Genomic DNA, 26,107 nt, shown 5'->3' with positions numbered 1-26,107 from the left:
GAGGAAAGCAGGCTCATGACAGCTGTTCTGGAGCTGAGGTTCTCTGACTTTGGGGATGTATATGCCATCTCCATGGAAAAGAACTGTCATCCCGGGAAATAAAAATACCTATCTGCTCAGCCGAAAACATCCCGGAGTGTGAGCATGTCAACCGCCTTCCCCCGACTGGGAATTAAAACCTAAATGAGGTGCCGTCCCCCAGGTATTGAGGACGCTAATGTCCTCCTGAGAGACCAGCTGATGAGCTGGATGTGAAACTCCCAGTGTCGTGCAAGGTCCTTATTTCCTGCTGTCTCTTGTTTAGTTCCTCCTTTTGTCTCGGTTGGTGCTGGAAAATATATATATATATCTTTATTGATTTCAGAGGGGAAAGGAGAGGGAGAGAGATAGAAACACCAATGATCAGAGAATCATCAAGCCCCCCACCGGAGACAGAGCCCACAACCCAGGCCTGTGCCCTGACCAGGATTCGAACCTTGACCTCCTGGTTCATAGGTCAGTGCTCAACCACTGAGCCAGCAGGTTGGGCGCGCCTGTTCCTTTAGTTGCCTTTGTCTCAGTGCTGAGGGAGGGAGGGAAGGAGGGAGGGAGGGACAGGGAAAGACTGAGGGGGAAGGGGAGAGGGAGGAGTTTTTCTGAATTACTGCCTTTCTGTTGAGGATTTTCTGTGTTTTGAGAGTCCTGGGTGCTCCTTCTCGGAGAGAGCTGAGCAGTGGCTGCTGATGCCTCCATCCCCCACCCCGACTGCTGTGCTGGGCTCCCCACCCAGCCAGGTGGAGAGACGGTGTGTGCCTGTGTGTGTGTGTGTGTGTGTGTGTTTGGGGGGAAGTGCGTGGAGGAGAGGAGTTAAATCTGGTGCCAGATCTGAGGGCTGACTTCCTTCCTCTCCCGGTGGAATGAATCACGTCCTCCCTGTAGAGTGCTGGGCTCCCAGAATGAACATCAGGGCCAGGCTGGTGCTCTCGGGGAGACCCCTGCCCAGGGGATGCCAGACCCTGACTCGGTGGGGGCCGGGGAGGTGCCCTAAGGGATGATGCCTGTGGCTTCCCTTTGAGGTTTAGATATTCATTCATTCATTCATTCATTCATTCACCCATTGCAAGCCTGGGATGCTCAGCCCCCTGTTGAGACTCAGCCCCCTGGTGGGAGCGGGGCCTTGTGTTAATCATCTACCTCCTTTGTGGTTTGAGCCTGCCTGGCGGGACTCACCCAAGGAGGTGAGGACAAGGCCCTGTGCCCTAGGGCAGGGTCAGCCATAAAGGTCTAGATCAGTAGTTCTCAACCTTCCTAATGCCGCGACCCTTTAATACAGTTCCTCATGTTGTGGTGACCCCCAATTTCATGGTTACAAATTGAACACAATGAAAGCGTAGTGATTAATCACAAAAACAATATGTAATTATAGATGTGTTTTCCAATGGTCTTAGGTGACCCCTGTGAAAGGGTCTTTCGACCACCAAAGGGGTCGCGACCCACAGGTTGAGAACCGCTGGTCTAGATAGTGAATATTTTTTTTGATTTTTTTGACCATATTACTCCCTCACTGCTGACCTTTTACTGCACAAGCTGCGGGAGACAGTGGGTAACCGACGGGGCGTGGCTGTGCGCCCATCAGATTTTATTTATGGACCCTGAGATTTGATTTTCATGTATCATGACATATTATTCGTTTGATCTCTCCCCCTCTCCCCCCAAATGATTTTTAAAAATGCAAAAACCACCCTTAGATCACAGGCCATATAAAAATAGGCGGTGGGCCAGACGTGGCCCATGGCCCAAAGTTTGTCACCCTCCGTTCCAGACAGATCCTCACGGAAGTAAACCATAAAGAGGATCATTTCAGAGAATATAAATATGGCAGGGCCGTGGGGCAGGGGCACTGCTGTTGGCTGTTCAGAAAAAGCCCCTTTGAAGAAATGACCTGTAAGCAGAGAACTGAAGGTGGAAGAGGCGGCAGCCAGCCCCTCTTTCCAGACAGTAGAATAGCACGGGCAAAGGTCCTGTGTGGTGCAAAGTCGCCGTGGTGGGTGGGGAGGGAGCAGCAAGGACAAGGGACAGAATCATTTGTGGCTGAAGCGTAAGAAGTGACGCGGAGAGAGATGGGGGGAGAGGTCCTAGAGATGAGAACACAAGTCATTTTGGATTTTTTAAATAAAGGTTTTTATTGATTTCAGAGAGCAAGGGAGAGGGAGAGATAGAAACATCAGAAACATCGATGATGAGAGAGAATCATTGACCGGCTGCCTCCTGCACTGCCCACGCTGGGGATCGAGCTCGCAACCTGGGCAACCGGGCACGTGCCCTGACTGAGAATCGAACCTGGGACCTCTTGGTTCATAGGTCGATGTTCAACCACTGAGCCACATGGGCCGGGTGCCTTTTTTCTTCTGTAGTCAGATCTCCCCTTGCCTCCCTCTTATAAGGACACACGTGATGGCATTCAGGGCCCACCTGGGTCACCCCGGATGACCCCTCTTCTCAAGATCCTTAAGGTCAGCACTTCGGCAAAGACCCCTTTCCCGTGGGAGGTAGCAGGGCTCTCACCCCAGGAAAGAGGACTGGGTACCTTTTGGAAGCCCTGTGCAGTGTCGCGCTCTCGGTCCTGACTCCGGGCCTCACTCTTGCCCTCCACAGTTTAATGCCCACTGGGTGCCCGGCGGGAGCTGCCTCGCGGTCACAGCCCGGCGAAGGCCCTCCAGGGACTTCCACTCTGGAACACCCTTTCCCGGCTGTTTGCATGGCCGGCTCCTTCCCTTCATGTAGGTCTCAGCTCAGGTGTCACCTGCTCAGAGCATCCTCCCCATCCTCCCAGTCCTGACTCTTACTTGCCTGCAACCTGCTGTGTTGCCTTCGTAGACCTGGTTGGCTCAGCAATGACTTTGTTCTTTCATTTACCGAAAGCTCCACCTTGCAGAGCAGAGACCCCATCAGTGTGCTTTGTGGCTCAGAGTAATGCCCTAGCACATAGTAGATGCTTAAATAATGCCTGTTTGCCGCCTCAGTGGTTGAGCCCCGACCTACGAACCAGGAGGTCACAGTTCGATTCCCGGTCAGGGCACATCCCCCAGGTTGTGGGCTTGATCCCCAGGAGGGGTCGTACAGGAGGCAGCCGATCAATGGGTCTCTCTCATCATTGATGTTTCTATCTGTCTCTCCCTCTCCCTTCCACTGTGAAATCAATAAAAATATATATATTTTTAAAAAGTAATGCCTATTTGTTGAGTGAATGGCCCTGGTGAGGCGGTCCAGGCTCCAGTGTGGACCTGGCCCCCACTTCCTGGATGTCCCTGGGCAGCTCACGTCCCCTCTTGGGGTTCAGTCTCCTCTGGGGTCTAACCGGGGAGTTTGGGCTGCGTGGTCTTTAAGATGGAAGATTCTGGGCTTCCAGGGCCCAGGAATTCAGGGCCAGTCAGGGCTCTGGGGGGACACGCTGGCTCAAAATAAGAGTGTGGGAGGAAGGCTGACCCTGAGCCACGGGAAAGGGAGGGTCCTTGGGTGGGGAAGAAACTATTTGGGACAAGTTCCCGAGACTTAGCAAGAGCTCCCCAGCCCGAGCCCCGACACCCCCCCCCCCCCCCGCCAAGAAAACACTCGCTGTTGTCTTAGCTGCAGTGTCGGTGCGCCGGGGGGGGGGGGGGGGGGGGTGCTTGGGGGAACATCCCCCTACTCGGGACCTCAGCCAAATGGACTTTTGTTTATTTGAGATTTGAACAAAAAAAAAAAGCTTGTCTTCTTAAAAACAGAGCTCCAGAAACTCATGAGGGTGTGGGGATCTGGACAGAAGATGGCAGGGAGCTTTTCTCTTTGTTAAACATAAAAAAAAAAAAAAAAAAAAATCTGGATTGGACATTGTAAATGCCCGGCAGTAGGAAGAAGAAAAGCCATCCCGAAGCCCAGCACAGCACCGTCGGACAAGCGCTGAAATGGTGGGGGGATTTTGCATTTGGGGGGAGGCGGTTGTTTTTCATGTAGATGGATTATGCTGATTACATGTTGGAGGGGGAGCAAAACCCCAGATGTAAGCAGCTTTGCAGTTTCCTGTTTGCACTTAACATCATGCCACGAACGGTTTCTCTCATCGCCGGTGTTTGTAAACTTCATTTGGGACCAGTGCATACATTGCCAAAGAGTAGAGTACGTACCGCGGTCTGTGTAACCAATTCCCCACTCGTTGGAAATTTACTATAGTAGATTGTTTCATGTTTCTGGGCCCGTCTCTCCAGCCTTGTGGCCCTGGTGTCCTTGGCCCCTGGGGGGCTGTGCACGTTCAGCTCCCCGACGGCACTCCTGCCCCAGGACCTTTGCACACGCTGCTCTACGGCCTCTCTCTCTTGTACCTTCTTGGTGTGCCCCCTTGACTCTCACCACAGTTTGTTTGGAAACCTTTCTGGGGCTCCTCTTTGAGTCCTGCCCCATCTGCCCTTAGTCTAGCCTGTGAGCGCCCGGAGGACAGGGGTGTCATAACTGCCGTTCATTGCTGTAACCAAGGGTCCATTTTGAGGTGTCTGGAGGGTGCCAGGGGACTGTTAAGGTTCATGCCCCATCGATGTTCATTCTTGTGTTGTGGATAGGGGGGCCTCAGTTTCCTCAGCGTTGAGTGGGGAGTGGATACATTTAATGGTGGGGTGGGAAATAAATTTTTATTTTAGCCTCCAAAGCACAAGGAAACGACGATCCCCACAGATACACGACATCCCCTCCAGTTCCTCCACTGACTGCTGCACACATGGACCCACATAGTGATGGCAGGAAGCGCTGCACAGCGAACGCCTCCACCATCCACTGTTGTACCTGTGCGTGTCCCCAGGCATCCCACACCCACAACCAGCACCCCCACATATACACACACATCTCGTACCCACCCAACCCCCTGGAAATCTGATCCCTGAACCCGAGCATGTGTGTTTCTACACTCATGATCGGGTTTCTACACACATGCCCAGCCCTGGGTTGTGGTATTGGCTCTGGGCTGTAGAATATTCCGCCTCTAACCTGGCCTCAGCTTGAGCAGGCCACCTCTGGGTATCGACAGGCATGACACAGTAGGTGCAGCCTGCGCCCTGGCCTTGCCCTTCCTCCAGTGGACAGATTCATACGTGCTGGCCTCGGACCCCGGCCATAGCCTGGATGCCTGTCTTTCCTCCTCAGCAGGAAGGGCTGGGATTGGTGGGCGTGCCAGGCACTGTGCTAGGCTCTTTTTGTCCAGCTGGGGAAACTGAGGCTCAGGACACACAGCTGAAGTCGCAAGCCGGAGCCACGGGCAACGCCCTGTTCACTTACCGGCCAGGCAACACCTGGCACTCAGGCCTGCTTTGGGGACCCGCCTCTTTGTGTTTTTAAGATTGTCCCCTGTCTGCGTTCCTGCCAGTCCAGCTGTGGTTCGGCCTTTTGGCCTCTGGAATTTGACAAGATGAGTGACTTGGGACGAGGCAGTTAATCTCCTTAAACCTCAGTTTCCTCCTTTCTCACGTGGGAAAAGGAACAATACCTGTTGTGCCAGGGTAATTGCGAAGAATCCAGGAGGTCATCTCTGCCCCGAGTTTATTTTCGAGCTTGCGTTTGGGGCCATTTCCGCCGCTGTGGGAGGCCAGGACCTGGGCTGGTCCTGTCCACTCTCGCCCGCCCCGCTCTCTGCCTGTCCGCTTCTTGGCATGGCCGCATCACATCAATGTTTTTGGATGTGGGTCTGGTGGACCCCTCCCCGCCCTCTACAGAGCGGGCAGGACATGACTCATGCCTGGGCTGACGGACACCGCCCTTGGCATAAGTGACCGCGCCCACAGCTGATCTCCCGAGAGGCTGGCCCTCAGGTTTAGAGATGTTGCAAAGTGGGGGTGACGGTAGGGGGCTGGGCTTGGACCCTGCCGGAACTGAGTTGCCCCTAAAGAGTTGAATTCTTTAAAATATATACATATGTATATGTATATGTGTATGTGTATGTAATGTATATGTATATGTATATATGTTTCTATTGATTTCAGAGAGAGGAAGGGAGAGGGAGAGAGGGATGAAAACATCAATGATGAGAAAGAATCATTCATTGGTTGCCTCCTGTACGCCCCCTACTGGGGATCAAACCCACAACCCTGACCGGGAATTGAACCATGACCTCCTGGTTCATGGGCCAGTGCTCAACCACTGAGGCACACCGACTAGGCAAGAGCTGAATTCTTTAAGGATGCCGTGCGTGGGTCTCTGCCAGGAGACAAAAGTCTTAATCTGCAGGCTTCAGGTTGTAGCTGTAGGTTGTGGGCTTTGGTGGGGGACAGGGTCTCAGATCGAGGGAATACACCTACTGTACATTCATAAAATCTCATGCTTGCGATGACTGACTTGTGTGAGCACCGCGTGTCTCCCCTGCCCCACCCAGCTGGCCCCGCTCCCAGTACAGTGCCTGGTGCATAGCAGGAGACCAGTAAAAGTGGAATCAATTAATAAACAGTGCCAAGGGCTTTTACATGTACCACAGGTTCTTAGCAAGTCTCTCAGCCGATTTTGGAAATAGAAGGGATTATTAACCCACTTGACAGGTGAGCAAACAGAGGCTGAGGAAGAGAAGAAACTTGCCGAACCTCATAAAGGCAGGAGAGGAGTGTGAGTCTGAGCTCTCTTGCGACTCAGACGCCCACTTACCGGGTGCTGATCTCAAAGCACCTCCCTCTGTCTCTCTACCTGCCTTGAAGCCAGCAATTCTCACCTGGACGCACAGGATGGAGGATGCTGACATGTGAGACGCCCTCCCCTGGGACTTGGGGGCTCAGTGAGGCTCCTGGCAGGCGGGCGGTAACTCCACCCTCTCCCACTCAGAGAAGCAGATCAGAATGCAAGGGAGACAGGGAGAGGAAGGTGATTCTGGGAGAGCCTCAGATGCACTGTCACAGGTGGCCTCGGAGCCCTGTCGGATCTGCTCAGCACCGGCACCCCCTCTCCGGACTCAGCCCATGCCCCCTTCCTGCACTCCACTCAGCCAGGCTGGCAGAAACTTCTATCCCATCCATCCCCTGAGCTCTCTTTTTAACTAGTCCTCATGGTCTTCCCTTGGCCGGCTCCCTCTGGTCCTTTAGGTCATGCAGCTGAAATGCCACCTCCCCCCGGAAGCCTTCCTTGATTACCCAGTCTGTGGGGCCCACCTGTGATTCTCATCACTGACCAGTTTCCTTCACCTGCCTTGCCATATGCTGCTGTCTTGTCCTGGCATGTTGCCTTATCCATTCCCTGTCTTTTTCACTCCCCGATTCTAAACTCTATGTAAACAGGGACCCCGACTTTTGGGGTTATCAGTATCTTCCCATCATAAAACACATGGGAGAACACATAGTAGGTCAATAAACCTTTTGAATACATCAGTAAAGAGCAACCAAAAAAATTCAGCCAGCGCAGACGTGGGAACCTCACATTGCCATGGTAGTCAGCGTGTTGTGGACCCGTTTCACAATGGGTTATGCCTCATCATCTTGTCAGGACACCCTAGGGGAGAACGGGTGTTCTGAACAGGTCCATCTCTTATGAGTCAGTGGTTCTAGGAAAGCGGGGTGTCTCAGGTTGGGCTCTCCCAGAGGCAGAGCCAAGGATGCCCAGGCAAGTGGTTTACTTGGGTGGTGGTACATGAGGGTGCGCTGGTGAGCAGGTTACCTCTGGGGGCGGGACCTCTGAATTGCCCCACCAGCAGGAAGAAGCTGTCCACCTGTGCCAGGAGGGTTTGGGTGAGGCTCAGCCAGCATCAGCCCTGCCCAGGCAGGCTCTGCCCCTGGTGGCTGACAGGTGGTGAGCTCTGCTGCCTCCTGCAGGCAGAGGGCGATGGTGGCTCAGGTGAACCGAGCTCAGAGGCTGTGACCAGGGAGAGGCGACCTGTTCCTGCGTTTGCCCCAGATCTGGGGCTGTTTGCACGAAATTGCCGCGGTGGACCTAGAAGGATCTCTGAGCCCAGAGAGGTCGTTCTCTTGGGTCCCCTTTCTGAGGAGGGATTTTATAATCAGAGCTCCTGTATACTGTATGCTGAGTGCCTGCTGTATACACTTGTCAGGCTTCTTTAGTTTCATGTGGTCTTCGGGATGCCAGATGCAGCCTGACCCTCTTGTTTCATTCCTTTTTCCTGTTTCATTCCTTTTTCCTGCACATGTGCAGGCTCTGACCAGCAGTCTAATTCCACAGCCACCCCGCCCATCCCGGTCTCTCTAAATGATTAATAATAATACTGTCGCCGAAACCGGTTTGGCTCAGTGGATAGAGCGTCGGCTTGCGGACTGAAGGGTCCCAGGTTCGATTCCGGTCAAGGGCATGTACCTGGGTTGCGGGCACATCTCCAGTAGGAGATGTGCAGGAGGCAGCTGATCGATGTTTCTCTCTCATCAATGTTTCTGACTCTCTATCTCTCTCCCTTCCTCTCTGTGAAATATCAATAAAATATATTTAAAAAAAAATAATAATAATACTGTCGATGACGGTAATCGATGCATGTGGCGACCACAGGTATTGTGGCAAGCACTTCACACATGTCTTTTCCTGTTTTCTTTAATCCTCACCCGAGGATATTTTTCCCATTGATTTCTAGAGAGAAAGTGGGAGGGAGGGAGGAGGGAGAGAGAGAGAGAGAAACATTGATGTGAGAGAGACACATCGATTTGTTGCCTCCTGCATGTGGGCCTACCAGGGCTGGGGAACCTGCAACCAAGGTGCATGCCCTTGACTGGGATTCAAACCTGCGACCCTTCGGTCCTCGGGCCGACACTCTATCCACTGAGCCAAAACGGCCAGGGCACACATACGTAATCTTTAATCCTCAGAAAAGCACGTGACTGTATACTCTTACAGATGAGGAAGCCATGGCTCAGAGAGGTGGAGTGACTTGCCTAAGGTCACACAGCTGGTCGAGTTCTAGATGGGATTGGACTCCCAGCTGGTTGACTCGGCATATCCATGCTCTGCACAGTCATACAGAGTGACACAGGCAGGGCCAGGGACCGGGGGCTCCTGGCTGCCAGTCCTGCCTGTTATTCCCCAGACACGGTGTCCTCTGAGCTCTGAATAACTGGTGGTTACGCCGGGCAAAATTAGGGTCTGGGAGAACGGAGAGCAGACGGTGTTTATCTGAACTTGGGAGATGGTATAGTGTTTTCGGTGACCTGGCCCGGTAAGCTGCCTTCAGGGGAGGGGCTCACAGTGACTCATGGGGAACGGCCCCTGTCTGCCCAGGTGGCATTTCTGCCAGGACGTCTCTCAGAGGCCTCTCTGGACTCAGAGCGACCTTTTAGACCAGTGGTTCTCAACCTTCCTCATGCCGCGACCCTTTCATACAGTTCCTCATGTGGTGGTGACCCCCCCAACCATAAAATTATTTTTGTTGCTACTTCATCACTGTCATTTTGCTACTGTTGTGAATCATCATGTCAATATCTGATATGCAGGATGTATTTTCATTGTTACAAATTGAACATAATTAAAGCATAGTGATTAATCACAAAAACAATATGTAATTATGTATGTGTTTTCCGATGGTCTTAGGCGACCCCTGTGAAAGGGTCGTTCGACCCCCCAAAGGGGTCGCGGCCCACAGGTTGAGAACCGCTGCATTAGAGCGTCAGTGCCGGTAGCTGAGAAGCAGGGATGTTTCGATGGGGTCCTTCTGCGTGCCTTTTAGAGATAAAAGTAAAAGGATTTGAAACAGAGGGTAGACTTGCCCCCAACATGCACACGCCCTGATGGACATCAGCCGCCCCTGCAGGCTGGGCTCCTGGCACGTCCTGAGTTCATCCCCGTCATTGTCACTCATTTTATTTTTGTTTTTTAATAGAAATTATCTTTTTTTGTATGTTCACCAAGTTGGTGAATATATATATATATGTTTTTATTGATTTCAGAGAGGAAGGGAGAGGGAGAGAGATAGAAACATCAGTGATGAGAGAGAATCACTGATCGGCAGCCGCCTCCATGCCCCACATGTGCTCTGACTGGGAATCGAACCGTGACCTCCTGGTTCATAGGTCAACACTCAACTACTACTGAGCCACGCCGGCCGGGCTATTTTTTAAAGTTTATTTTTCAATTACAGTTTGTATTCGTGATTGTTTTGTGTTAGTTTCAGGAGTATGTTGTCATTTATTTGAGACTTCTGTTCCGGGGCCGGTGCATCCACCCGGTGTCCAGGCAGGTGGTCTTGGTTTACTGTCTTAGGTCGGGTCCCCCAGCCGCAGGGCTTGGGATGGGCCTTCTGTGGGAGCCATTGACGGGGGCATGCTCGCCTTTTCACCCTCTGAGTGGTGCCTGCCGATGAAGGAAGGTTTGCTTCCTTGATTTAATTTATCCCGTGTTTTCTTCTAGAAGGTTCATTGTTTGACTCACGGACGGGTTTGGAAAGGTCGCCTGGCTTCCTGGAGGAAACCAGGCAGGAGGCTGCTGGGGTCCTCCAGGCTGGCCCCAGGGAGTGGGTGCAGAGAAGTGGGGGCCTGGGGAGAGATGTGAGCGGGCAGATTGAATAGGAGTGGATGCGGGCCATGATCCCTTAGCATCCTCCAGGGCACGTTCTGTTGGGAAGAGTGCTGGCCGGTGAGTCCCGGACTGGGACTGGAGCGACTGGCCAGGCGGGTTTGGCCTTTCTCGGAGCCGGGGCGCCGAGTGGCTGGTAGCTTTCCGATGATGCGGTGTTGGCAGCCCGCTCAGGATTCCTGTAGCTGGGAGAACCTGTATTTATAGAACCCTTAAGCAAAAACAATCTTCATTTCATATAAACAAGTATATACTATGTTTCTATCAGGTAAATAAATATATATAAGTAAGAGATAATAGCAAGCATTGTGTTATATGGATTATATAAAATATACAACACATATAAAGTATTTAATGAGACCTATAAATACATATAAATGTATATAATCATATGTATACATGTTACATATAAAAAATTGCTTGATGATCAGGGACCCCAAGTTCTAGTTGTAATTCTGACGGGCTGTACCCGCCTCTGCGTTAGGACACATTCTCTCCCAACACAGTGTCCCCCCCCCCCCCCCCCCCCCCCGGGGTCGTCTCCTTCCCAGCGTCCTGCCCTGAAGACACTAAGATCATTTCTGGAGTCAGCACTGAGCCACTCTGGCCGGGCGGGAAATGAGATCTTAATGGTCCCTATTGCACCTCAGTGTTTTACATTTTAACTCTTACTTATTTCTTTGGCTAGGCAATACACTCACAAGATTCAGAGGGGGGAGTGACCAAAGTGTAGGCGGTGAGAAATCTCCCTCCCATCTCTGTCTCCCACCCACCCATATCCCCGCCTCCCAGAGAGCGAATTTAAAACTTACTTTTAATTGTAGCTTCCCCCCTGAAACTCTTTGTAACTGCCTTTAGCCGAAAGGGTAAAAGATTGATTGTACTCGTTGTAATTCATTATATGTCCCCCAGCAAATCCCAGGAGAATGCCTTATAACCTTGGGAATTAGGTAATTTTGTCAGCACCCTGTGTTCCAGTTGGTAATGATGATGGACCTGGGGCCCAGGGGCAAGGGTGATGACCCTGGGGACATGTGGCAGTCCTCAGTCTAAACCACTGCTCCTCTGTGCCCCGAGTGGATGCATGGCTTCATTCCTGGAGCCACCATGAAGCGGAACCTTTCATTAACCAAAGCCGCTCCTCTACCCACCTGTGTTTAAGGCAGAGGGACAGAGAGGTCAAAATAAACTGTTCTCGTGACGTTATAGGTCACTCCTTACAGCGGGTGAATAATTCATGGTTCAGTCCAATCTTTACCTTCTGAAACCTCAGTTTACCAACCTCTGAAATGGGGATAATAATATTCTCAACCCCAGAAAGTCATTTGTTGAACAGATTGAAAGAGAGTAATCCCTTCAGTGAATTAAATTAAATTTATTAAATTTATTTAATTAAAGGTAGAGCGCTCGGCACAGTGCCCAGTCCATGGTAGCAACGAATAACACAGCAACTGTTGATGCTGCCAGGATTAATAGGGTGGGATGGGGAGTGTGGCTCCACCCCTTGGGCAAATTGCTAAACCTCCCCAGGCCTTACCTGCACCCATCAAGTGGGTCTAATCCTACGACCCACCTCAGAGGGTGGATTCAATGGGGGAGACCCATTTAATGTGCCATATGACACAAAAATCAGGGCTCAGCTAGTGGTTTGATGATGGTAATTATTCATACCAGGCTTTCTGAGGGCCCAGCACTTAATAGGTGGGAAGACAAAAGCATTCGAATAGACTTGGAACAGCTCAGTGGGGTCTCCTTCTGGTAGTGGCCTAGTACATATCTCCAGCAGAGGCCCGCCCGCCCTGCCCGGGTTCTGTGCCAGGAGCAGGGCCTGCCTGTCATGCCCCGAGGCTGCCATGCCAGGCCCTGACAGGTTTACGAGGTGCTAAAAGCCAGATCCAGGAGGAACTGGTTGCCTGAAGGGCGTGGGAGGCACAGTTATCCTCCTGGGAAAGCCAGGAGAGGCCATGTCACCTGTCCCTGCAGGTTGATTGCCATGACAGCCTGCAAATGGGGATGGCTGGTGGGGGCGAGGCGGGGGCTGGGCAGCGGCCTGAGCCTGTCACATCTCTGGGACATGGGTTCAGTCTCTGCCATCCTGTGGGTTTTGCTTGCACCCTGGTTTGGGGGATGCTGTTTGGGGTTTATATTCTTTGGCACTTCCCTCGCCCCCTTCGCCCCCCGATTTTCCTGAAGGCTTGTGTAGATGACAAGCGGATATTGGATCTTAGGCAGCCTTGCAGATAGTATCCACTTAGCCAGTTGCCCTTCCTTTCTCTCTCCCCAGCTGTGAAATGGGTACAATGTGAGCATAGGTAAGGGTGTCCTCCCCTGAATCTCTGTCTCTCCCAGATTTCTTCACCAGAGAGCTGTTTCTTTAAGTCTTAAAGAATTTCAATCCTGCCCGCCCACCCCCCCCCCCAAAAGAAATTATATTCCACCAACCCACAAATCCCTCCCGTAGGCTTCATGGTCTCTTTATTTCTTCACTCATTCATTTATGCATTTGCAGAAACCGGAATGCAGGGGTCTATGCCCTGGGTGGCCTGGGGAGGAGAGACTGTAAATCTTGCAAGGGGGAGAGCCTCAGGCTTTATTTCTGATACGAGGCATTATAACCAGGTAACATGACCAAGGAAGGTTGGAAGGCAATCGGGATAGGCTTCCTGGAGGAGGTGTCCCTCAACAGGGTCCTAAAAGGATGGGTGGTATTTGGGCAAATGGAAATTGTGCTATAGATAAAGGGCTCTCATGGAGAGGGAATAAGGGAAAAAGACACTCGAGTCACGGAACCCTTGGGAATTTGGGAGTGTAGGCAGGGCCCGCAGTGTAGAGTAGGTTGACTAGTTTTGGGGTGGTGTTGACCTTGTCCAAGGCAACGGACAGTGGGAGCCATTTATCATAGAGCGGGGAGAATCATGACCAGACCTTCCCAGCGTTTGAGCTTTTCACATAAGCCCGCTCTCGGGCCAAAAGAAGCAAATTCCTTCAGAAATCTATTTGTACTTTGAGGGAATGAATTTTTTTTTTCCTTCTGAAATGCAATATGCGCTCCTCAGCCTCCCCAAAGAGGGAGCGTGTTGTCTCCCGTTTTTCTGAATCCAGCATTGTGCTGTGTGCTGTGTTGAATTGAGCTTTGAGATTGAATTTCCTCTGCTATTCAGGGCTGGGTCTTCCTTCCTAGCCCCTCGTCCACGGCCAGGCCGGACATGGCCTCCGGGCTCGACCCAGACTCTCTGTGAGCAGTTCTCATTGCCCTAACAATCAAGTTTGTGATGACTCTGCCATAAACAAGAACCAGTCAAGTTCCCAGTGAGGGCCTGGCCAGCCGGGGGGGCCCTGGTTTATGGCTCATTAGACATCTTTATTGGGTCTGCCCCAGGGAGAGGTTGAGAACCCTGACCTCCAAGCTTTGAATGAAAGCAGCAGGGGATGTGTTTCCGTTAGGTGTGCAGGTCCATTCTGCATCTATCAAAAGCTCTGAAAAAGGTGTGCACCCCTTCAACCAGCCTGCCCGCTTCTAGGCACAAATCTAGTGCCTGTGGGTGTCCATTGCAGGTTTTAATGGTCAGGGATCGGAGACAGCCGAGCGATCCAGCAGTGGGGGTGGATGATCCAATGAGGAGCGCGTGCACAGAGCACACAGAAGCGCTAGAAGCGGCTGTGTAGGTTGTGCAGCTCAAGATGTGAAAGATGTCCAGCACCAATTTTGACATTAAACAACCAAAAACAAGCAAGTTCTTGAAGAACACGCACGGTCTGATTTCATTTTTCTTTTGACCAGAAGTTCCCATTTACTTTGGAAACGCGCACGTCGATGGGCATCGGAATGCCGGGGCTGGGCTGTGCCAAACATGCCTGCTCCTGTGCATTTTTGAATTTCCTGCGGTTAGCATGTGGGACACCCGAGGAGATCGGCGGAGGGCTGGGCCACAGCCAGAGCCGTGGGAGAGCTTTGGGTGGTTTAAAGAGGGGGATGTCACCCTGGCCGCTGTCTTAAGTGGTTAGAGCATCGGCCTGCAGACCTAAGGGTCAAGGGTTCGATTACTGGTCAAGGGCAAGTACCTAGGTTGCAGATTTGAAACCCTCGGGGTGGGTGTGGGTGGTTGTGGGTGGCAACCAGTTGATGTCTGTCTGTCTCTCTCCCTCTTCCTTTCCTTCCCCCTCTCCCTCTCCCTCTCCGTCCCTAAAGATCAATGGACAAGATATCCTTGGTGAGGATTTTAAAAATAAATAAATAGGGAAATGTCACATCCTTGTCCAGTTTGTCAGGGGACTGAGTTTTCCACAGTCTAGAGCAGGTGTCCCCAAACCCTTTCTGCAACAGGCCGACTAGTGAATACTGCAGGCTTTCTGGGGTTCAACAGCTTCTGAGGCAACTACTCAACTCTGTCTTCAGACCTTGGAAGAAGCTGGTAGATCACGTATGTAAATAAATGGGCTGTGTTCCAATAAAACTTTATTTACAGAAACAGGCCGTGGGCCGGATGTGGCCGGCAGACTACAGTTTGCCCCTCCCTGATCTAGGCGAAAACAAACAAACCAAGTACAGCTTGATGAATGGTTTCAGGGAGTGCTTCAGCCAGTTCAGAAATAGCACAAATGGCAGGAAGGAACGGGCCCGGGAACATTGAAAAGGCGGATGTTTAGGTAGAGGCGTAAAGATAAGCTGTAACGTTCTTCCTGCTGCGGACCAGCAGCTGCACCTGGACCCGGGGAGAGAAAGTGGGGGAAGCAGTTTGGGGGTGGGGGATATCGGGGGAAAACAATTGATGTGAGTCAGAAGTGTTGAACACTGGCTCTACTTTTCACGAGCGTGGGATCTGGCTCTTTCTGAACTGCGTTTCCCTCATCTGTAGAACGGTAATAATTTGAAAGGCACAAGGTTGTTGAGAGTGTTAAATGGGAGAAAGCAGAAAGTGCACAGAGTCCCTTGGTATGGTGCCTGACTCAAAAAAATACTAGTTGGAAGTGAATATTGCCAAATTGCTTTTATGACTTACATTGGCCCTGGGAGCAGATGAGCATATCCATTTCTCCACACCCACGCCTGCATTGGATGTTATTATTTTCCTTTCTCAAGGATAGGATGCTCTCCCTTCACGTATTTTTTGCACACTGATTTTATGTCCAGTGTGGTGGTCAGACCCTGGGAATACAGCTGTGAACTGGACCCAGGTCCCTCCTGGCCAGGAGCTCCCAGTCCAGTGGAGGAAACAGAGGCAGTTACCAGGTGTGCCATCAGTGCTGGGCGAGGGAGAAGTACCAGGAGTTTGATACCAGGCTCCCAGGAGTCACCTGAACCTGCCCTGGGGCATCAGGGAGGGCTTCCTGGAGGAGGTTGCAGCTTGGAGCTGAAAATTGAGGGATGGCTAGAGATCAGCCAGGTCGTAGGAAATGGCAGTGTGGAGGCTTGGAAGTGAAGGAAAGCACAGCGTGTCTTGTGACCTGTCTGTGCTGAAGTAAGTATGTGAGTGCATGTGAGAGACAGACAGACGGACGGATGGATGGGAGGTGTCGATCATTAGACCGAAGCTGGTAAGATGAAGAGGAGCCAGATCCTACCGGGCCTCAGGGAAGGAGTTTGACCTTTATCCAGAGGTCGGTGGGGAGACTGCATGGGCTTTGCGCAGGGGGGTGACATGGTGGTGCTCGCCAGTCAGAATCACTCTGGCTGCTGCTAGGAGAGCAGATTGGGGGCATGTCAGCGGGGAAGGCGGATTTTAAATATCTCTTCTCAGTGAAGTTTTCCCCTGGACACTCTCTCCTTTATTGTCATTTATCTAACATTCTGTACATCTTGCTTACTTATGTTCATTTATGTTCCCCTCTTCTTTCAAACAAATTTTGTTTAATTTTTGATTTGAGAGAGAGAGAGAGAGAGAGAGAGAGAGAGAGATGTTGATTTGTTGTTCCACTCAGCTGTGCATTCATTGGTTGCTTCTTTAAAAAAAAAAAAAAAAAAAAAAATATATATATATATATATATATATATATATATATATAATTGATTTTTTACAGAGAGGAAGTGAGAGGGACAGAGAGTCAGAAACATCCATGAGAGAGAAACATCAATCAGCTGCCTCCTGCACACTCCCTACTGGGTATGTGCCCGCAACCAAGGTACATGCCCCTGGCCAGAATCGAACCTGGGACCCTTGAGTCCGCAGGCCGACGCTCTATCCACTGAGCCAAGCCGGTTAGGGCCATTGGTTGCTTCTTAAGGTGTGCCCTGACTGGGGATCAAACCTGCAACATAGGTGTGTCATTGGCTGGGCCTGTTCCCCTTTCCGTGACTATCAGCTCCACAGGAACAAGGCTTTCTGGATATGTGTCCCCAGAACTCAGGACATAGTGGGTGCTCAGTGAATGAATGAGCTAAGGAAGCAGCCATGGGGATGGAGAAGAGAGGATGCCTGCATTCCACTGACGTGAGGCATTGGGCTGTTTCCGTCTGGGGCCTGTGGATGGACGAACCACACACATTTCCTGCGTCCTGGCCCCTCTGGGAGGCCCCGGCGTGCACCTGGCCCTTTGCACAGTGCCCCACACACACGCAGACTGGGGAGGCCAGGCCACATTCCGGAAGATACTGCAGGGTGTCAGGACTGGCTCGCACCCCTCACCAGATGGTGGCATTCCCAGGGAACAGCACCCAGAGATGGCTGAGTGAATGACTGGTGAGCTCCCAGATCGGATTTGAGGGTATAATTATGAAGAATTGGCAACAGCTGTTAGAATGAATCAACGCCTCTGAATCTGAGCAGAAACGCTGCCAAACTGTTGGGTTTTGAATGGAAGCCGCTCTCTGGCCTCCTCCCGGTGCGCTTCTCTCGGATTTCCCTGGAGACTTTGAGCTCCGTGGCTGCACCCCCAGCACCGAGCCCAGGGCCTGGTTTGTGGGAGGAGGGTCAGAAGGATGGACGAATGAAGGAATGCCCTTGAGAGATACCTGTCAAATTTCAGCAGCTATTGGTCTCGGTGACTCAATTCCCAGGGAAAATGGTTTTCTCTGCATGAAATCATAGGAAATGGAATTTTAAATTTTGCAAATCAGTTCAGTGAAATCAAGCCTGAGGACTTGGCAGGTTTAGCAAAACAGAGACGTACCCATCGCCACCCTCTGCTCCAGGTGCTTGGGGTCTGACCGACATCCTGTATCTCCTGGTCTAGTGCAGCCTCCTGACCTCCCAGGCCAGCCTTGTACTGGTCTGTCCCCCAGCGCGACCTCCATGATGATTTAAAAAAGAGATGGCTCGCCCTGGCCTGTGTGGCTCAGTTGATTGGGTGTCGTTTTGTCCACCGAAAGATTGCAGGCTGGATCCCTGGTGGGGGGTGTGCAGGAGGCAGACAGTTGATGTTTCACTCTCACATCAATGTTTCTCTCTCTCTCACACTCAGTAATTAGTAATTGGTGTTACGATGTGCCAGGCCACTGTGCTGACTACTGGGGATTCAGGGTGCCCTCTGGGGGCTTACCAGGGAACTAAAGCACTATTATTAAATGTAACTGTGTAGCTATGGATGAAGCCTGCCGAGTATTTGTGGGGCTCCGTGGACATATAAGAGGGAGATTGTACTAGGTTGGAGAGGGACAGGGATGTCTGAGCTGTGATCTTAGGGATGGGTCTGTGCCTGCGCAAGAGGGGTCTCTCAGAGAGCAGGCACAGCTTGTGCAAAGGCCCTGAGGCAGCATTTGAGAACCACTAAGAGACGCAACGTACAAACACTACTGAGCAGGAGAACCAGGAGAAACAGCTCCCAGATCAGCCAGCACCTGAGTGTTCAGGAGTCACCTCCACTAAGCCAAGGGAGCCTTCCAGAACCACCACTACCAACTCTAGGCGGTTAATCCTCCTCGCCCTGCGCTCCCATGTACCCCTTTATAGACGATGATGGATGCTTATTGCCCATTGCGTGTGTGTGTTCCCCACACAAGACTGTGAGTTCCCCCGAAAGCAGGGGATGTTTCTTGTTCACCTCTGTGCACATAGTAGTTGCTCAGTAAACATGTATCAGAGGAACGGGGGAGATTATTACTGAGCACCTGCTGTGGACTCAGCACCGTTTATGCGCATGTATATGTAAGGCTGCACTATTGAAAAGCCGCAAGGAGCGTGAGTTTGACAGGCTGGGGGAGATGCCAGCGGACGCAGTTGGAGCTCCAGAGCTTTTGTACCGTCTGTGCACAAATCACTGGAACCGAGGCTGCTGTCCCTGTCTCCCCAGTCCTGTGGAAACTCAGCCTGCAGGGACGAGTCTCCCCCCGCTTCCCCCCCTCCCCCCCCAGGCTCCTGCCATGGGAGCGTGGGGACAGCCCTGCTGGCGATGAGATGTGACACCATTGGCTTGCTCTGGCGGTCACACATCCCCAGCCAGGGCCTGCCGGCTCGGGTAAGTGGGGCTGGAGTGTCCAGGGGGTGGAGGGCACCTGCGAGTTCTGCCGGGAATTTTCTCTCTGCCCTTGGAGTCCTGTCATTGCTGTGTCTCATGTTCGGGCTGTGTCTGTGACCCTGAGCAGAGCGGCCAGAGGTCACGGGGGCTGGCTCTGAAGGTGGACAGATTGCGGGCAGGACCCCCGGTGTCACTGCAGGTAGAATTCTCCCTCTGTCAGATCCCCTGGTTCTCCATCTCTGTCCCTCTCTTCTGCTTCTGACGTGTCTAGACAGCGTTCTCTGGTTTGGGGAGAAGGAATCTGTTAGCACCATCGAGCGTGTAAGGAAGAGAAAATATCAAAATCTGTCTGCCTTTCTCTCCCGCAGGCTGCCAAGTGAGTCAGAGCCGGGGGCAGCCGTGCGGGGCCTCGGGAGGGGTGCGGGAGGCTTGCATCGAACTGAAACCCCCTCCAATGTTAGTCCATCTAGGTGGGGGCAGGCTGGGGGCAGTTTTTCGGGGGAAGGGGACTCTGGTTTGAAGGTGAGGACAGGGTGGGGGAGGAATCAAGAACAGTGACTCGTCTGGCAGTTTTTAAGACCCAGAAAGGAATAAAACATAATTTTTCAAAAAGGCAGAGTTTGAATGGATTGAGGACCTGAGGTCAAGTTTTAGCTGTGTGATGTAGGCAGGTCAGATGACCTCTCTGGGCCCTTTCCCTTTATCTCTGTAATGGAGATACCGCTCCTACCTGCCCCTGGGGGTTGTCGGGGGATTAATGAGAGAAGAGGGCTCCGCTGCTTTGAGAGAGCAGGTCCTACATAGCTGGATGGGCAAGGGGCTGTGCCCGAGCCGCATAATGAGGTCTGGTAAGCATCGTACCCACCTCGGAGGGCTGTGAGGACGATATGATTTCTAAAACACGGGGAGCCCTCGGCTTACTTCAAGCCCCCATCCGTGGTATGTGTGCCCTCGCCATGAGCTGTGACTTACTGAGACTATGAAGGCAGCCAGCGAGAAATAGGCATCCACTAGAAAAGAGCCCAAAGGCAAATAGGAACCATAAGTGAGTGAAAGGTCAAGGTGGCTCTTCTGAAGGCATCTGGAAGGGTGGGCGAGGGGAAGGTAAAGGGCCGGCCGTGGGGTCCGGGGCTGAGGCTTGGGCTCTGTGGGCCATCCGCCACCCCTGTGACCTCAGGGGCTCTGGCTTTGGGCAGCTGTGTGAGCTGGGGCTGGCCACTTACCCTCTCTGAGCGTGGCGCCCCGCACAGGCTGGTGCGGGGTTCAGCTGGGATGCCTGAGGCCAGGGGGTGGGGGTGCGGCTCTGAAGTGGGAACATGGTGACAGGAGACAGGGAACTCCAGGGTGCTGTCGGGGGGCTGATGCCGGGAGCGCGCAGCGTGAGCGTCACATCCCCGACGTTGCCTCTTGCTGTCTGAGTGACTTCAGGCCAGTGGCTTGGCCTCTCTGAGCCGACTTCCTTATCTGCACAGCAGAGATAAGCCCTCCTTACCTTGAGCTGAGCGCAGGGGAATGTCCTGGAGAATGTTGGCGCCTCCCCCCCCCCCCCTTTGATCTGGAAGGAACTTCAGAAACAGCCCGCAGCTCAGAGGGATGGAGGGACTGGCCCTGGCTTGCCCAGCGAAGTGAGTGGGGAGTTGTTGTCCAGAATTCGGGGCTCCAGCTGCTTCGACTGGACGCTGATTGAATTTTAAATCCCCCCCCTTTTTTTTTTCCTAGCAGTGGCTTCTCCATTTCAGATGTTTTGAATCCCCATGGATCCACAACCGTAACCATGGTGACGCGGGTGGAGGTCGGCTCCATCACGCCCCTGCCAGGAGTGCCAGGCCTCGGGGAGATCGCCAAGGAGGAGACCCTGACGCGGACCTACTTCCGCCAGGCGGGCGACCCCTCCGGGGCCCCCTCGGCGCGGCTCCTGGAAGGGAAGAGCCCCCTCAGGAGCCCCGCACGCCTACTCCCTCTGCCCAGACTCGCCCCCAAGCCCTTCTTCAAGGAGAAGGCCCCTGCCGTGAAGTCCCCAGGGCCCAGCCCGGCCAGGCCCCCTCCCTCCTGTGGATCGCCCCAGGACGCAGCGGCAAAGGACCTAGGCGAGAAGATGCCCAGCCTGGGGGGGCAGGAGGCAGGCGACGGGGGCCTGCGGAGTGGCTCGACCCTGTTCCCCAAGGCCTCCTTCCTGCGGCCCAGCACCAGCACCCTCTTCCTCTTCGAAACCACCAAAGCCGGCCCTGTCATGGGGAAGGGGCTCAGTGAGGGGGTCCCCGAGGCCAAGGCCGGGGTGTCTCAGGAGCCCCCCTCAGGCTCGAGGCCTGAAGTGGCCGCCAAGCCCGCCCTGCCTGCCCGGAGGCCTGGGGGGATCCTGCCCCGACCGGCCCCTCTGTCACAGGACACCAGGCCGGCCGCCCCCCGAGAGGACACGGGCCCCAGGGAGCCCCTCTCCAAGGCTAGCGGCATGGGGGACACAGACAGCCCCGCGGGGGAGCCCCAGCCTCGCCCCAAGAGAAGGCCCGTGTCTGCGATTTTCACGGACTCCATTCAGCCTCAGAGGCCGGGCCCAGGCGGGGCGGCTGCCGGGGGGAGAGCACCCCCCACCCCGCCCGAGAAGACGTGGGTGAGGAGGCCCCGGCCTCTGTCCATGGACCTCACGGCCCGGTTCGAGAGCAGAGAGGCCTCGCTGAGGAAGGCCGCTGGTGAGGCCACTGCAGGTCCCTCTGGCCAGCGCCGGGAACCCGAGAGGCCCAGCCCGGAGCCCCGCGTGGACGGGGAGTGTCCGGTCAAAGCAGAGGCTCCCCTCCCCGACCCAGACGCCGACTTCCTGGAGGTGACCAAGAAGATCCGCGAACGGAAGGAGAAGGCGCTTTCTAAGCAGGCCGAGCTGGGCGGCCTCAGAACTGCGGGGGGCTCGGCCGGGGTCACCCCCGGCGACCCAAAGCCCGGGGAAGAGAAAGCCAGGCTGGACACAGAGCCAGACAAGGCTCCCGAGTCCCCCTCGCCCAGGCCGAGCAAAGGCCGAGAAAGCACGGAGGTCAAGAGCAGAGCGTCCGATGGGGAAATCCGGACCCGGGGAGAGTGGGTCTCCAGGGGCAGCGTCAAGAAGCGCCTCAGCCTGTTTGGGGAGGAAAGCGCCTTGGCCGTGGGGTCTGAACCCCCACTGGCCACCCCTGAGTCCCCATCGGCTGCTCCGGAGCCCGAGAAAGCGGGACTGAGCGTCCAGGATCGGATCAAAGGCTGGACCACCGAGAGCTCCAAGGTCAAGCCGGAGGTCAGGAGGAGGGCGTTCCAGGCTCGGCCCCTGTCGGCGGATATGACCAAACTGTGAGTGGGAACGTCCCATGGGGTTCACTCTGTCCCCGAGCTGCCTCAAACCACCCACCAGAGCCCCCCGCCCTGGGATGAGGCACTGCAGGCCCCAGGTCTGTGCTGGGCACCTTACAACCTCCTCTCTGGGTTCACCCGAAGCCTCAAGAGGAAGTGGCGTTAGCTGCCATTTCTCAGATGAGGCACATGCCAGCAGTGGGGCCAGGAGCTGGGTTTTCTTGTCTCTTCTCATCTTTGCACTGGGGAGATATTGTGCCCATTTCACAGATTGGGATAGGAAAGGTGAAGTCCCGTGAGGAAGTCGATGTATTCCAGCTCAGCCTGTCTCCATAGCTAAGCTTTCTTCTCCTAAAGTCTGGGGTCACCTAATGTATGGCCGAAACCTCCACGAGTGGCCGGCAAAATAAAACCAGATGGGTCAAGATATCTTGAGCCTCGGTTTCTTCATCTCATGATCCTAAGACCTTTCTTAAAGGTAAAGACCCAGAGCATAATACCGGGAATCACTCTGCCCGTGGAAAGCCCTGAATGCATTGTAGCTTTAAATGATATTATTAACCCTGTTAGTTAGTGGTCATTTTCTAAGCTCTCCCGGCCTCTGATATCTCTTGTGCCTTTGTTTTCCCACAAATGGCTTCTTGCTTACAACAGGGAGATGCCACTGGGCGTGTCGACTAGCTCAGTAATGACATGCATGCCACTGACATACTCTGTTGGGGATGGAGCTTCCAGGGGGCAGGACCTCTGGGCAGACTGCCCTCCCAGCCCTGGGAACTAGGGCAGCCAGCTGGGCCAGAATTAGACCGGTGCTCTCAGCATTTAGAATCACCGAGAAAAAATAGCAGTGCCTGGGTCCCACCTCCCGAGATTCCGATTCAGTGGGTCTAGGGCAGTGATGGCGAACCTTTTGAGCTCGGCGTGTCAGCATTTTGAAAAACCCTAACTTAACTCTGGTGCCATGTCACATGTAGAAATTTTTTGATCTTTGCAACCATAGTAAAACAAAGACTTATATTTTTGATATTTATTTTATATACTTAAATGCCATTTAACGAAGAAAAAGCAACCAAAAAAATGAGTTCGCGTGTCACCTCTGACACGCGTGTCATAGGTTCGCCATCACTGGTCTAGGGAGAGGGGCTTCTCACTTGGTTGTTTTTAGAGCTTCCGGGGTGATTCTCATGTGCGGGCCTGAGAACTCCTGAGCTCAGATAACAGAGGAAGGGGCACCGGTGTCAGGGACCTCACACGCCTCCTCTCCCTGCAGTGCCTTAGATTAATCCCACTGGACAGATGGATAAACTGAGGCTCCAAGTGTGGGTCAGGTTTCAGAGGTTTGATTTCTCTCTCCTTTCTTTCCTCTGCAGCCTCCCTCCCCCCGCCTAATCTTTAGGCATCCAATCTAAGGAACTTTTCAGAGCTCCCCTTGCTCCCTCTTCCCCTTCACAAGTGGGAAAACAGGCCCAGAGAGGGACAATAACTTGGTCAAAGTCACCCGGGGAGGCAGAGACAGGCCCGTGCCCCCACACATTCCCCCAGTCCAGTCCCGTGACCGGTGTGCAGTGGGGCTGCTGTTGTGCCTGTGGTTCCTAACAACAACCATTAATTATTCCTCCTGGGGCATCCTCCGTCTTCCCTGAACGCCCTCAGGTAGCTATTAGGGCTTGGGGTAGCCTCCTATCCGCCCTACAAAAGGCGATGGGGAGGTGTTAATTATCCCCATTTTATAGATGAAGAGACAGAGGCTCAGGTGAGGCCACAAGCCTGACCCAAGCTCCCCCGGTGGGAGGTTGGTAGATCTGGCATTAGCACCCAGTTCTCCTCCCCCCAGCCTGGGGCTCCTGGTACCCCGAGGATGCTGTGTTTAAGGTAGGCCATCCCTCCTGGGCCCTTTTCTGTTGGTTTGGTGACCAGAAAGGAAATGTCTTTTCTCAAAGCAAATCGGGCACTGTTGCTTGGATGATCTCCGATTCCACCCTGGGTCCCTGAGCTGGCTGTGGGGTGTGGGATGGAGGGAGTCGTCGCTGCTGGCCCAGCCACGTAACCTGGATCTCTGTACCTGGATCTCTGTCCCAGGTTTTCAAGTTCAGCTTCAAGCAGTGAAGTCAAGTATGAGAGGTGCTCGGAGCCGAGTGGCGAGCTTGCTAAGGAGCCAAGAGAAAAGGTGAGGAGTCACTGTGTTTGGGAGCCACACTTACTGGAAGGGCTTTTCTGACCTACGAGACCCAGAAGGAGTCGGAAGCCTCTCACGAACAATAGGACAGTTTTCCCTCGAATGCCGGGACTGCTGACGTCCCTTCCGGCATGCTGGCCGCGAGCCCCCGTTCCCTCGCGTTAAATGCTTTTTACAAACGAGATCCCAGATCTGTATTTTTTCTGTGCACAGAGGGAAAGGGGCATGGCGTTCCTCTGTGAGAATGCCTGCTTTGTTAAGAAATTAATAAAGCTGCCCGGCTGGCGTGGCTCAGTGGTTGAGCATCGACCTATGAACCAGGAGGTCACAGGCTCGATTTCCCGGTCAGGGCACATGCCCAAATTACGGGCTTGATCCCCAGTAGGGGGCGTGCAGGAGGCAGCTGATCCACGGTTCTCTCTTATCATGGATATTTCTCTCTCTCTCCCTCTCCCTTCCTCTCTGAAATCAATAAAAATATATTATTAAAAAAAAGAAATTGCCGTAACCGGTTTGGCTCAGTGGATAGAGCGTCAGCCTGCAGACTGAAGGGTCCCAGGTTCGATTCCAGCCAAGGGCATGTACCTTGGCTGCAGGCACATCCCCAGTGGGGGGTATGCAGGAGGCAGCTGATCGATGTTTCTCGCTCATCGATGTTTCTAATTCTCTATCCCTCTCCCTGCCTCTCTGTAAAAAATCAATAAAATATATTGTTTAAAAAAGAAATGAATAAAGCTTAAAAAATGTTCATAGAAACCCCTTCAATTTCCCTAATTATGGTCCCTGCTTCCTTCTCAACCCTGACTTTCACCTACCAGCCACAGGAGGGAAATTACCGGCAATTAAATTGCTCAAAAAGTATCTTTATTTAGTTCATTTCATAAGAAAAAAACTCATAAAAGAACTCCTAGGTGTAACTGGGTTGTGGATAATCCCTTCGGCAGAGTTGTAGTTTTCTAAAACAGCTTTAGTGAGGTATCACTGACCTACAGTGAACACACGTGGAAAGCGTACAGGTGAAGAGTTCGACATGTGTCCTGCACACCTGCGAAGCTGCCATCACAGTCCAGACAACCGGCATCCGGCACACCCAGGTTCCCTCCTCCTCACAATCCCTCCCTCCGCCGCCTCCTCCTCCGAGCAACCACTGGCCTGCTTGCTGTTGCAATAGATTCGTTTGCATTTTCTACATTGTCCTATAAATGGAGCCAGTGCTCTCCCCCCCCCCCCCCCTCGGTCTTCCTTCTTTCACTCAGAATAGTTATTTTGAGATTCGTCACATTGTAGTGTGTATTAATAATTCACTCCTTTTCTTTGCTGAGTAGTATTCCATTGTATGGGCCAACCACAGTGTATCCTCTTCATCCTTTGACGGACATTTGGGTTGTTTCCAGTTTGGGGCCCATTGCAAATAAAACTCCTTGGATTTAGGGGATAGGTTGAGGCGAACTTATTATTATCTCTGTAATTTTGTGTATGTTTGAAAACTTTTTTTTCTTTTTTAAAATTAACTTTAGGGAGAGAGGAAGTGGGGGAGGCGGAGGGGAGGGGAGAGAAACATTGATTTGTTTGTTGTTCCACTTATGCGTTCATTGGTTGAGCGTTGTATGTGCCCTGACCACCTGCTTTTAATCCTCTGGGTTACATACCCAGGAATGGACTTGGTGGGTCCTGTGGTTAATTCTCTTTTTTAACTTTCTGAAGTAGACTTAGCTCTAACAGGAAAAAAAGATTTAAAAAATTACT

At 52.9% G+C, this 26,107-nt stretch overlaps 1 protein-coding gene across 7 annotated transcripts in view; it reads left to right on the top strand.

Annotated features, from left to right (window-relative positions):
* The window catches only part of KIAA1671 (KIAA1671 ortholog), a 135,220-nt gene that overhangs the window by 20,728 nt on the left and 88,385 nt on the right, over positions 1 to 26,107 (top strand). For 6 of the 7 annotated variants that reach the window (XR_004974828.1, XM_036353655.1, XM_036353656.1 and 3 more), the window contains exons 2-3: positions 20,593 to 22,185; positions 24,265 to 24,352. Coding sequence is in view for 6 of the 7 variants with exons in the window: in XM_036353655.1 (XP_036209548.1) it covers positions 20,648 to 22,185; positions 24,265 to 24,352 (1,626 nt within the window). In the remaining variant the exon portion in view is untranslated. The remainder of the gene's footprint in view (positions 1 to 20,592; positions 22,186 to 24,264; positions 24,353 to 26,107) is intronic. The other variant, XM_036353652.1, reaches the window with a different exon arrangement.

The sequence above is a fragment of the Myotis myotis genome, unplaced genomic scaffold (genome assembly GCF_014108235.1).
Source record: "Myotis myotis isolate mMyoMyo1 unplaced genomic scaffold, mMyoMyo1.p scaffold_m19_p_20, whole genome shotgun sequence".
Taxonomy (NCBI): domain Eukaryota; kingdom Metazoa; phylum Chordata; class Mammalia; order Chiroptera; family Vespertilionidae; genus Myotis; species Myotis myotis.
The sequence above is the reverse complement of the archived record's forward strand: the minus strand, read 5'-3'. Positions and strand labels throughout refer to the sequence as shown.